At 37.8% G+C, this 12,392-nt stretch overlaps 1 protein-coding gene across 2 annotated transcripts; it reads right to left on the reverse strand.

The window, feature by feature from the left end:
* Positions 1–2,176: 2,176 nt before the first annotated feature.
* On the reverse strand, positions 2,177–8,423 carry LOC4338583 (probable esterase PIR7A). Of its 2 annotated transcripts, XM_015782327.3 has the most exons (3): positions 7,900–8,400; positions 4,123–4,260; positions 2,177–2,654 (listed from the first exon to the last, which is right to left on the reverse strand). In XM_015782327.3, the coding sequence occupies exons 1-3, from the start codon at positions 8,362–8,364 to the stop codon at positions 2,361–2,363; spliced, it is 897 nt and encodes a 298-aa protein (XP_015637813.1). In that variant the 5' UTR covers positions 8,365–8,400; the 3' UTR covers positions 2,177–2,360. The 2 variants fall into 2 exon arrangements, with proteins under 2 accessions (XP_015637813.1, XP_015637814.1); XM_015782328.3 differs by lacking the exon at positions 4,123–4,260 and having other exon boundaries at positions 7,900–8,423.
* Positions 8,424–12,392: the final 3,969 nt, after the last annotated feature.

Here is a 12,392-nt window from a genome sequence, read left to right on the forward strand (position 1 = left end):
TTGTCATATTTTAGAGTTTGTTAGAGATAATGGTCGTGTCCGGTATGGGCGTATCTTGTAATCCTCGGGTATAAATAAACCCCGAGCCCTATGTAAAAAAAACACACACATTCAATACAATTCCGGCGCATCGCCACCTTTTGCTTTTGTTTTATTTCGACGAGTTCTTACTTTCGGGTTGAGCTGCATCGGTTTCGATCTTCAACAAGAGGTAAAATTCGTTATGACGGATCGTGTTCTTAGGATTAGTGCTTACATCTTCATGACGCTCTAATCTTATTTATATAATTCGTCAAGTTACCATATACCTTATATAATCTTCAGCAATATCGTTATCTAATCTACTATCGGCTAATATTTGTATGCAAAAGACAGCCGATTAGGTTAGATCTCGACATTGATCTAGATTATATAAGATATCTACCATTCTATGAATCTTCTAGCGGCTTGATTGTCTAGATATTGTTCTTCTTTTCATACTTAATGCTGCATCAATTAAGTTTGATCTATTAAGTCATGCTTAGAATATTGATCTCTAGCCTGCCATCTAGTTGTTGATTAGAATAGTATCGGAGTTTCAGCCGATCGTATCTGATTTAACTATACTTACTCTATTTGTTTCGCTGATATGTTAAATCTGCCCTTTGTGTTAAGATCTTGCTGCATTTAAGTATATTAGGCTTTTGTTTAGTATATTCTACTTGTTTTAACATCTTAACATAGAGTGGTATCGGAGTATTAGCCGATACATGCTAGATCTATCTGATCGGCTATGCTATGAACGTATATAGTCTTATTATTAATATATATTTCGATCTAGGTGATTTATACTGTCTCGGCATGGCGACCGATCTATCCCAATCACTTGATTTAAGTATATATCGATATAAGGATTATATATTGTTAATATCTACAGCCAATCAAGTAGATTTAGTTCTTCTTTACTTATTCATGACTGCCGATCGATACATGGATGACATCGGCCCAAAGATAAATGATATGTCATCGGCATCTAGCCGATCGGCTATCATTTTTAGATTTAACTACGGTTTCTTTGCTTCTATTTCTTGTTGATTACAGGATCAAATCAACTGGCACGCTAATACATCCGAAGGCGAGCTTTGGACCTGCACTGGAGTTAAGCAGATCTCCCAGGCTACGTGTTTTCTGTCAACACATACAAAACCTAAGTAAAGTCTATTAGAAGACATTATTACTAAGCTATTGAATATAAAAGATGGAAAAACTAAAAGAAGGAAAAATAAATACTGAAAATTGGAGATGTGTTTGGTCAAGAACTATCTTTTAAAAACTAAACTATTGAAGATAAAAGAGGATAAAAATGATGGGGATGTTAGGAGTTGAACCCAGACCTATATAACTTGAACAACCACTAGGACATACAAATCATTGTAATCCATAATATGTTTCACCAAAATATTTATTGGTATTTAGGTGAATACCCATGAATTCGGGCCCCTTCGATTTGTAGGAAACATGTAGGAAATTTGAAGGATTTCAATCTTATGAAAAAAATTTCTATGAAAGCCTTTGAAACAAATGATTGAATCCTATACTATCCTTTAAAATTCCTATAGAACATGTAATCCTATAGAGATTTGCTAGGAAAGTTAGCAAGAGGTCCTACCTCTTGGAAAAATTCCTTTGAATCTATCTCTCTCATCCGATTCATGCGTTTTTCCTGTGGTCCAATCAAACGGTCATTCTTATGTTTTTCCTGTATTTTCCAATCCTCTATTTTACATCTGCATTCCTATCAGAATCCTGTGTTTTTCTTATTCCTGCGTTTTTCCATTCCTGCGATTCAAAGGGGCCCGAATTATGAGGGATTCGCCTCTGCCGCCTATGCACTTTACTCTTAAATAATTACCAAAGGTATAAATGAGAAATATTTAAATCTCCTTATTTTCTAGAACACATGTTCTCTTTTGGGCAGTTTCACCCACTTTATGTGTTGGTACGTGTTTTTTTACTATATGGTCCCCTTTTCTCCTGTATATCTGCGATGCTTGGCACATCTTTTTTCAGCCCAGTTCGGACAATAACCTCTAAACAAACACCATTATTATTATTATTATTATTATTATTACTATTATTATTATTATTATTATTATTATTATTATTATTATTATTATTATTATTATTATCATCATCATCATCAAATGGTGCCCAAATAAATAATATACTATTACATACTACTTCAAAGTTCAAACAAACAGTGTAACAATCATTAATTCTTTTTTCCTTCCCTCATTCTCTTTGCCTCATTGGTTGACATAATATTTCTGCCCTATTGATCAGTGATTTGGCTGTCCCCACTCCTAGTCCGAGTCATGGACTCATGGTTCGTGTGCTTTGTCGGCGATCCTAACAAGCAACTCGGCGAGCTTGGCCGGGCTGGAGATCATGGCCATGTGGTCGGCGCCGGCGAAGTCCACCACCTCGACGCCGGGGTTCTCCGCGATCATGCGGCGCTGGAACTCCACGGGGATCCCGCGGTCGTCCTCCACGACGACGAAGACGCGCCTCGTCGACCCGTACCTCTCCTTCGTCAGGAGCCCAGGGTCCCTCATGAGCGCGTCGCCGGTGAACTTGTTCGTCGGCCGGATCAGCGATAGTCCTAAGGTCAAATCCTATATGGCAAAAACACGATATAATCATGTCACCATCATGTATTGAAATTATTAGTTAAATAAGGTCCTGTTTAGGTTAGCTTTTGGACATGTAGCTGTAGTTTTTCTTAAGAATCTTTAGCGGTTTCATACAATTCAGAATCAGTAGCTACTATATATAGTATAGAAAAGGGAGAATAGCTACTGTAGTCTCTAAAGTTTCTCTATAATATCAATTTAGTTCATAACATTTTAAATGGTCCAAAAGAAATCCTTAAACTTTGTCATAAGAACTAGAATAATCTTTGGGTCTACCAACATTGTCATATGGATATGCCATGTAATCATTTATGCAAAAGTTATGATGAATTGTCCAATTTACCCTTACGTATCATAGAAAAATAAATATAACGGTGAATTAGATATAACCATAGAAAAAAAAACTTTCCCTTTTTTTCACCCTTTTGACATATATTTTTGCTCTTACATATACTATATATATATTTTTTACTTTTTCCTTTTGTATTTTATTTTCTTATTATATATGTAGGGTAAATTAGATAAATCATATAGATTTTGTATAGGAGGGTGACATGGCATGTCGATGTGGCGATTTTGATGGGGCCAAGGATTATATCAACCCACGTGACAAATTTAAAGGACTTGTTTGGATAATATGAAAGATTAAGGACTAAAGTGACCCAGGAGCGAAACTTTAGGGACCATATTAGCTATTCTCCCTATAGAAAATGAACTAGCAACGAGAAGCTGAAAAATCAAAGCTTTTTCAGATTCCCACCTTCTGCTTCTTAGAATCTCCACCCCCTAGAAAGGATCTAAAAGGATTCTGAAGGTCCCATTCTATTGGAATGCATAAATTTCATGTGAAAATAACTAAGTTTTCTAAACGAGGTCCCTATCCTTATAACAAAACAAAATTACTACAATAATTTTGGAGAATTGAGCGTCGAAGGCAGATTACTCTTGGATCTGTATGAAATGTGCTATTCCATATGGATTTTGACGATAAGTTAACATGATCGTATATCTCGTGGTTCTCTCTCCTAGGTGTGTCTTGAGTTTCTACATTTTCCACCACATTTGCTAGTACAAATCCTATTTGTGTGACTCCCATACGATCCCAACAAGTAATAATGTAACATCCCAACATTAAGTTTTCCATCTTGAGAAAAAAAACGCCCTAACTTCTTGTTGGAAACTTGGAATTAATTCTTCGTTAATTCCAAAGTGGCCGGCCATGAAAAATTCCCACATTCCGAACAAGCTATTTTATCACGAAATTACTCCATCTAGACATTTAATTTATATTTGACGTTCAGACAACTAAACCTATTTCTTCCAACGTCAAATACATTCAACTAAAAGAAATACTTGCCGTTCTCTAGGCGGTCTTAACGATCTAGATTAGCAATTTGAACATTTTAAATCCTATAAGATTCCCTCTTGATGCGATTGGTTAAGGTATTACCTCTTGTGGGCTTAGATGGTAAAGTATTTGGGCCATAAAATTGGGCCCGAAGATTACAGGGTTCCCCGGGATGTCAGCGTTCTGCTGCTCCAGCTCCATCGAGTCAAGGAAGAACTCCACCCCAACATAGTTCACGTGCTGCGTACAATTAGTAGAAACTATTTGCTAATGAATTGATTGATTAGTTAATTAATTAATACAATATATATATATATATATATATATATATATATATATATATATATATATATATATATATATATATATATATATATATATATATATATATATATATATATATATATATATATATATATATATATATATATATATATATATATATATATATATATATATATCTGTGTGTGTGTGTGTGAGATCGGCATACTTTACCTAATAAAATGTGACTGTAGAAAAGTGTGCACACGAATACCCCCTCTTTCCAAAAATAAAAGCATCCATTGTATCTCGAGAAAACTTTAGTATATACTAGAAAATCAGCATGCCAATTGGCGCGCGCTGAGCTGGTGACTGATTTATGGCCCATCACCAACGTGAGTTTCTCTATATCCTAATAAATCTTTCATGTTTATTCAGAATTAGTTTTATGCCAATGAAATTTCTATCCAAAAAAATCACACATTCGAAATGATCCCTTAATTAGTGATTTCAATCCTTCCCTCATCACTTACAGTCTTAATAAAGTTTTTGAAGATATGCTGAACACCTAAAATAGATATTATTGTATAGTGGCTTAAAAATTTATATCTGAAGAAAACAAAATGGAGCAAGTGAAGTAATTCAACCACTTTTGTCAGTGCAAAATTACCTTCAGAACCCAACCAGGGCATACCTACTTATTTGACTCCAACCATGGGATCTGTCTGATAACTACAAAAATGTCCTAGACTCCATGATGTAAAAATTGCTAGGTTAAATTAGACCAGATTTTGTTTTTAGAATTGCATGTAACATTTTCTTTTCTTTCAAATTATTCTTACCTTAATTTTTTCTATCTAATATTTAATTTGCATTAATTTTGCCTGTAGAATTTCCTTGATGGCTAACATTGGTCTTTTTTTTTCTATTATTTTCCTCCTCCTACATGAAGCTAGCGCAGGAGTTGCCCGGCCAGTACCCCCCCACCCAAGAGGCAAAGACCCAGCACACGCACCCGACGACATTCGTCCGCTCGTCACGCGTCCTTCCTCGCGCATGGGCCGCCAATCAGCCCAACCTTGCTGGGAGCAGGCCCAAATCGGACGCGCGTACGCGAGAAATCGGGAAGGCACGAGTAACAAAAAAAGAAAAGAAAATCTATCGTGGTGTGCCGTCCGCCCGTTCCTCTCGTTTCTCCACGCGTCGCGGACCTATACGACCACCTGGACCAATTGCATGGCGGGTTACCCACCAGTTTTAGAATTACCGATTACCTTCATCTCATAATATAACTACCTCTACCATTCAAACTTCAATAGAAGAGATAGCTATATTATGGGGTTAGAGGTAGTAGGAAAAATGACTAAAATGTCCTAAACACTCTCTTTATCTAAAAATAAAAAAAAATCCCTCATATTTTGGGACAACTTCTTTGGAATACATAATTTTTGAAAAACTTAGAATTCGAGTGCCTTGTCACTACAAGTCTTATGATAGAAAAATATAAGAAAACCATATCGTTTGTATGGATCACAGAAAAAGAATAGGAATTGATCAGAAGAGAGGAGGCATAAATGAATATTTTCAAGACGTTAAACCTTATGTTAAAAATCCTCCAAAATTCTCATAATTGTAGGCAATCCTAACAAACTTTAAAGGAATTCAGAAAAGCCATTCCTTTGTTCAAAATGTCCATATAGTAATTCTTTCCGAATACATCCTTCGGAACTTTTTTCCCAAAGTAGCCCTTAGTAGGGAAGGAAAATGTATGATGTGTCCTATTAATAAACAAAATATAGCTTGTTCTAGAGTCTAAATTTGTTAAAAAATATTAATTAGCTAAGAGTACTTAATTAATTACGTGCTAATGGACCGCTCCGTTTTTCGTGCGCACTCTTTCGGTTGGGAACACTAGCTTCCGAACACACTCTAAGTATTATACATGTTATATCACTAGATTTGTATTTTAAAATACTTTATGTGATATAAATTTTGTAGTTGTTTGATAACATAATATTAAATAAATTAATAGTCAAAAATATATCATTCAAGACCATGTAAAAAAATATTATAATTTGGGACGATGGGAGTAGTAGACTCATGTGTCGGTCTCGCATTAGCAGTAGTTGTCAATATTAAACTAAGTCAACGCATTTAGTTACGTCTATATCTCCCCCCCTCTCTCTCGGTCGCACGCAAAGAAAATGAGTTCTCCTAATAAACAGAAAAAGTATGTAATACAAACCATATATATTAGAAACATTGGAACTACCGTTAAATTTGAAAACAAACGTCTGAGATTTTTCCACATTAGCAAAAATAAAATTTTTACTCACAGTAAAATATTTACTCATGATTAAATATAAAAATATTTTTTTCTCTTGGAAACATGGACAAACCTAATATAAAGCCTAGTTATCATAAATGTGAAGAAAATATGTAGTGTAAATCGGTACATATTTATTTATATTTATGTAGTGCAAATCATATATGTGGTAATATAAAGCCTATTTATCATAAGTAAATAATTTAAAAAATATATATGGTCCGCTACTCAAAATTATCAAATATTATGACTCGGAGATAATAATAATGGAGTCGAGATGTCTGGCAGGTTTTATCTCGACAAAATGTTTGTAGGGAATATGATTATTTCCTATGATTTCCATGAAAATAAAATCATGTCGGCTATATTATCTGGCGAGAAAGATCATTTAATTTCCACTAAGTTCAGAAATGTAATAAAAAAGTTCACAACATGATTAAAGATTGACCAAATTTAAATGTCGTTCTCAAAAACATTATCTCGATACTCGGTAGGTAGTTGTGGTTACCTCTAAAAACGAAGCGTAACTACTAACACTGAGTCCGTTGCTTGAGGTTGCCAACACTTCTTTCTCGTTTTCATATGTATGAGTGATTATTAGTTCACAACTCCAACAAACGAACTCAGCCTTAAATAGGTTAAGTTTCGAATGGTAGAATATACTCAGTCAAATTCTAGTCTTCAACTCATTAAGTATGAGTACTCATATTTTTGTATAATTATTTTTTCAGTGCTAATTGATGAGTCTATGTCAACAGTGCATTTGTATTGACTATCAATCTTAAAATATTTTTGTCCATGTGTGGGTGTGTTCATAATTCTTCTTTTTAGAAAATAAATCACGGACAAACAATGCTTGTTGGTCCACAGTACAATTCATTAAGGACTCCCAGACAAAATGCCATTTTAATTTGAGCATTTCAGGGTTATATTGACACTTAGATATTGACACAATCCTAATTAAACTCACATATTATACATCTACCTTTTAGAAAAATAGGGTGGAATTTTTAGGTCATAAGATTTTAAAGTTGATTTAATTAACGTAATCCTAAAACATCGTTTAGTGCGCATTCATGGAGTAAATAAAAAAAGACTAGTAGATCGATCAGAAAAAACTTCTGTTGATTTCGCAACTAACGCCGTGTTTAGTTCCAAAGTTATTCTTAAAACTTTCAACTTTTCTATCACATCAAAAACTTTTATATACACAAACTTTTAATTTTTCCATCACATCATTCCAATTTCAACCAAATTTTTAATTTAGTGTGAACTAAACACAGGTTAATTACCTCCACGGTGGTGGCGGACATGGGGCGGCCGACGGGCGGCATGGCCGCGGTGAGGAACACGACGGCGGCGACCCTCTCTGGGAACCGCTCCGCCGCGAGCGCGACGCTGAACCCGCCCTGGCTGTGGCCGACGAGCACGACGCGCTCCTCGTCGTCGCCGTCCCCGCCGGCCGGCGGCAGCGCGGCGAGCGCGTCGAGCAGCGGGCGGGAGTAGTCCTCGAACGTGCGCACCTCGTCGACGCGCGCCGGGTGCGCGCCGCTGGCGGCCATGTCGAGCGCCGTGGCGCGGTGCCCCGCGCGGCGCAGCGCCGCGGCGGCCTTGTACCAGCACCACGCGCCGTGGCACAGCCCGTGCACCAGCACGAAGTGGTGCTGGTGCCGTCGACGACGTTCCACGCTCTCATGGCCGCCGCCGCCGAGCTCCATGGCGCCGCCGCCCGTGGACATGGGTGCTTGGGCCATCATCGATTGTGCATATGCATCTGCGTAGCTCCTATATATATATTTCCTTCTTTAATTTGCGTGTTGCACATCATCAGTAGAAAATTATTTAATGCACGTTTATATTTCTTTGCGTGTTGCATATTTTCAGTAGAAAGTTAATAAAATAGGGTATTATGGTGGTGGGCTGCTGACAAACTGGCGGCTAGCACCATAACATTTGTGTAACAAATGTGGCTAATTAAGTGTTAAATTACACTACCTTATTTTCAATAACTTTTCACACAACATTTAACCGTTTATCTTGTTTAAAAATTTAATATAGAAATGTAAAAGTGTAAGTTAAAATTATATTTTATTTGATGATAGAACAAGTCCACAATATATAAAAGAAATTATATTTATATTTTTTTAATAAAATAAATGGTCAAACGTTATACGAAAAGTCAACACTCATTTAATTAAACGGAGGGAGTAGTATATGTTTTCTTCGTTTTTAAATAATCGGCAGCAATGGCTATCTCCACATTATCTGTTCTGTAAGTTTATATCTATACAGTGAGATTTATTTCGTTCAATAATGTAGAATATTTGTAGTTTTGTTATGGATAATCCCTGCAGGCCTGCACGAAAAATTATCAAACAGTGGTCAAGACCGGTCTGGCAATTGCGTTATTCTACGTTTTTACAAAAACCAAAAAGATATATCGCCACATTTAAAATAGGTAAAATTAAATTTGGTAGCCGCTATTATTGTTGATGTTCGATGTCGCGATTCCGGTATTTGCATAGTATGGGGATCGTTGGTGCTAGGATATATGCGAGATTGAGGTAAAGAGATGGGGACAATGATTTTTATATAGGTTCGGGCCCCTGAATTGTCAGGTAATAACCCTACTCCTGTTGGCCGAAGCCGGTCGTTGCTCTTATTCATCATAATCACACTGGTACAATATTTGGGGTAGCCTATCTATCTGTTATCGACATAGCAGATTGAAGTATCATCATGTAGTCGACAACAGGGTAGTCTTCCTCCTCGAATCTGTGCTCGGCGAGATCAGAGACAACGCTAGATCCCTACAGCCGGCCTCTGTAGGTACCGGGATAGGGTCAGTCCAGGCATATCTTTGATGTCGATATCCGGCGGCATATCTTGGCGTATATTGGCTTGTATGTTGATATTGTGTCTTAATCTATTGTTCTGTCTCCCCTCTCCTCCTAGGGGGTCTTGTATTTATACCCATAGGTGTCCCCTTGTCCAAGTAGAACTAGGGAAACCAGTATGGATACAATCCGAGTAGAGCCTTGTCGCTTCCATATAGAACTCTGGTTGTCTTTCCTTATCCGGAACTCCCTCCATATCCGAGGTCAGTTTCCGTATAAGACATGGTATGTGGTGGGTCCTACTGAGATTTCGTCAACTACTGTTAGATATGTGGTATCCATAATCTTGACAATTATTTCAAAATAGTATATATAAATTATAAAATTTTCTTTCTTATTTACTATAGATGTTTTTCATGTGCTTATATATTTTGTATCTTGATCACTTATCTAAATGTTATAAATGATTAAGTTGTATGGTGTGGTTTCGGAGGAAAAGAAATGCAATCCACGTCCTTGATAAATCATTCAAATGCTAAATCAATTAATATGATGTGACTTCATAAGTAAAAAAAAACAATTAAGATGTCGTGACTTCATAAGTGACTACACTTATTGAGTACGAACTTTATAAAATATACTGCATCCGTCTTAAAATAAGTGCAACGATAGATATCCGAGTCCAACGTTTGACCATCCGTCTTATTTAAAAAATTTATAAAAAAATTAAAAAATTAGTCACACAGAAAATACTATTCATGTTTTATCATCTAATAGCAACAAAAGTACTAATCATAAATTTTTTTAATAAAACGAACGGTCAAACGTTAAACGTGAATAGTGTAAAACTGCACTTATTTTATGACGGAGGGAGGATAAGGATTACGGAGCAGACCAAACTATATCGAGACAGCGATAAACAGATAAGACGTCTTAGCATTATTACCATGTGTACCGCTGATAAGACGCGGTAAACTCAGTTAAGGTTTATCGCTGTCGACAGCGGGTTGAACGTTCCATGTGTACCGCGTGATTTTCGTCATAGTGCTAAACGGACAAACAGGTGGGACACACTGCAGAAAATTGTAACTTCAGTTCCTCCATATATCCGTAAGCATTTACTGTACGTCACTATTTACATGGCTGCGGCCGTCGACCTCGCCGCCGCCGCCGCCAAGCTCCACTGTGCCACCAACCGTGGTCTTGAGTGCTTGGGCAATCCTCATAGTTAGGAAAAAGTCCATTTTTACCTTCCTTGAGTGCATAACGAGTTTTATCCATATGAAAAGCAAGTATAGAGACTCACTCAACTGTTAAAATCAATTTAATTTACGTTCCTATACGATTTTGATGGTGATTTCATCCTACGTAACACTTTAACCTGGTTTTTTACATGACGTAGTACCTACGTAACACTTAACATGCGTTCCAATTCAAAAGAAACAATTAAAAATAGACAAAAACCACGTGTAAGTCTCACACGACTTTTTTTAAAGAAAAACGGTGAAACTAACATGTCATGACAGCTCTCTCCTCCCCTTTTCTCTCCTTTCAGTCTCTCTCCCACCACGCCATCCACTATATCGCACTAGACGATGAGACCCTACGGAGGCACCTCCTGAGTGCTGCACCGCTGTCATCGACAAGAGCATATGCCACCTTGATTGTCGCGCCAAGTGTGAATTTGTCTAGGTAGAGAGCCTTGCTAGTCATTAACAAAAGCTGGCTGGGCATCGACGAGGGCAAAGGCAGTGGCATTGGCGGAGGAGGCAAAGCTCGCTTCGGGCAGTGCGTGGAGAAGGCAGGACTGAGCCCAGGAAAGAAAGGAACTTGAGGAGGAGGAGGCGGTGACGACTACAAGCCCGTGGCTACTCCAGGCAGATGCCACATTGGTTGCATCAGCGGTCGTGGCTTCCTAAATCTAGAGAGAGAGATAGAGGAGGTGACGCAACTCACCCAACCCATCCTCCAAGTCGAGCTCGTACTCCAGATTGGTGACGCCTGCCTCTAGATATTGCCCTCCAGCATTGCATGCGGGATGAGGACGTTGCATCTGGTGAGCGTGGCCTGCGGTTGAGGAGAGACGGGTCCATCTAAATCTAGAGAGAGAGAGATAGAGGAGGTGACGCAACTCACCCAACCCGTCCTCCAAGTCGAGCTCGTACTCCAGATTGGTGACGCCCGCCTCTAGATATTGCCCTCCAGCAGTGCATGCGGGATGAGGACGTTGCATCTGGTGAGCGTGGCCTGCGGTTGAGGAGAGGCGGGTCCATTGCCACTATGACCATCATCGAGAGGCGGATTCTAGATCGACGACCATGCATAATCTTCTTCACCTACGTTGATGGCATCGTCACGCCCTACCATGAGGAAAGTGGCAGCTCTTCTGATGCAAGACGAGAAGGGTGAAGGAGAACTCGAGGAAGTGATGGGCAGGTGGTCATGGAGGCAACGAGTGAAGAGAGTGTAGAGGAGAGGAAGAGAAAGTAGGGATGACATAGGATGGCATGTAGATGTGGGTCCCACTGAATTTATTTTATATTTACTCCTACTAGCAAAAATGCCTTTGCGTTGCAACAGCTGAAAATAATTTTCGCGATTGATTAAACTCTGCCAATTTAAATGACTGAAACAAGACAAAATAATGGTAAAACTAAATCAAAATCATATATAGCATTGAACCATGTTACATTCGCTTGCATTATCATACGAAGAATCCTTTATGTACACCTTTCCATAGCCTCACAAATCGATTGGGTGGCTACTATATAAGTTAACACATGTGTATTTGCTATACTTCATCGACCAAAATTGAAATTTTGAATATTCAATTATTGAATTTTTTTTACTGTAGATAGAAAGCATTTGTAAAGTAACAAATTTACCGTATACACACCTTAAATAATGATAATTTCAAAAGGAAAACATTTATGAGGAGAGAAATTTTA

The sequence above is a fragment of the Oryza sativa genome, chromosome 5 (assembly GCF_034140825.1).
Source record: "Oryza sativa Japonica Group chromosome 5, ASM3414082v1".
Taxonomy (NCBI): Eukaryota; Viridiplantae; Streptophyta; class Magnoliopsida; order Poales; family Poaceae; genus Oryza; species Oryza sativa.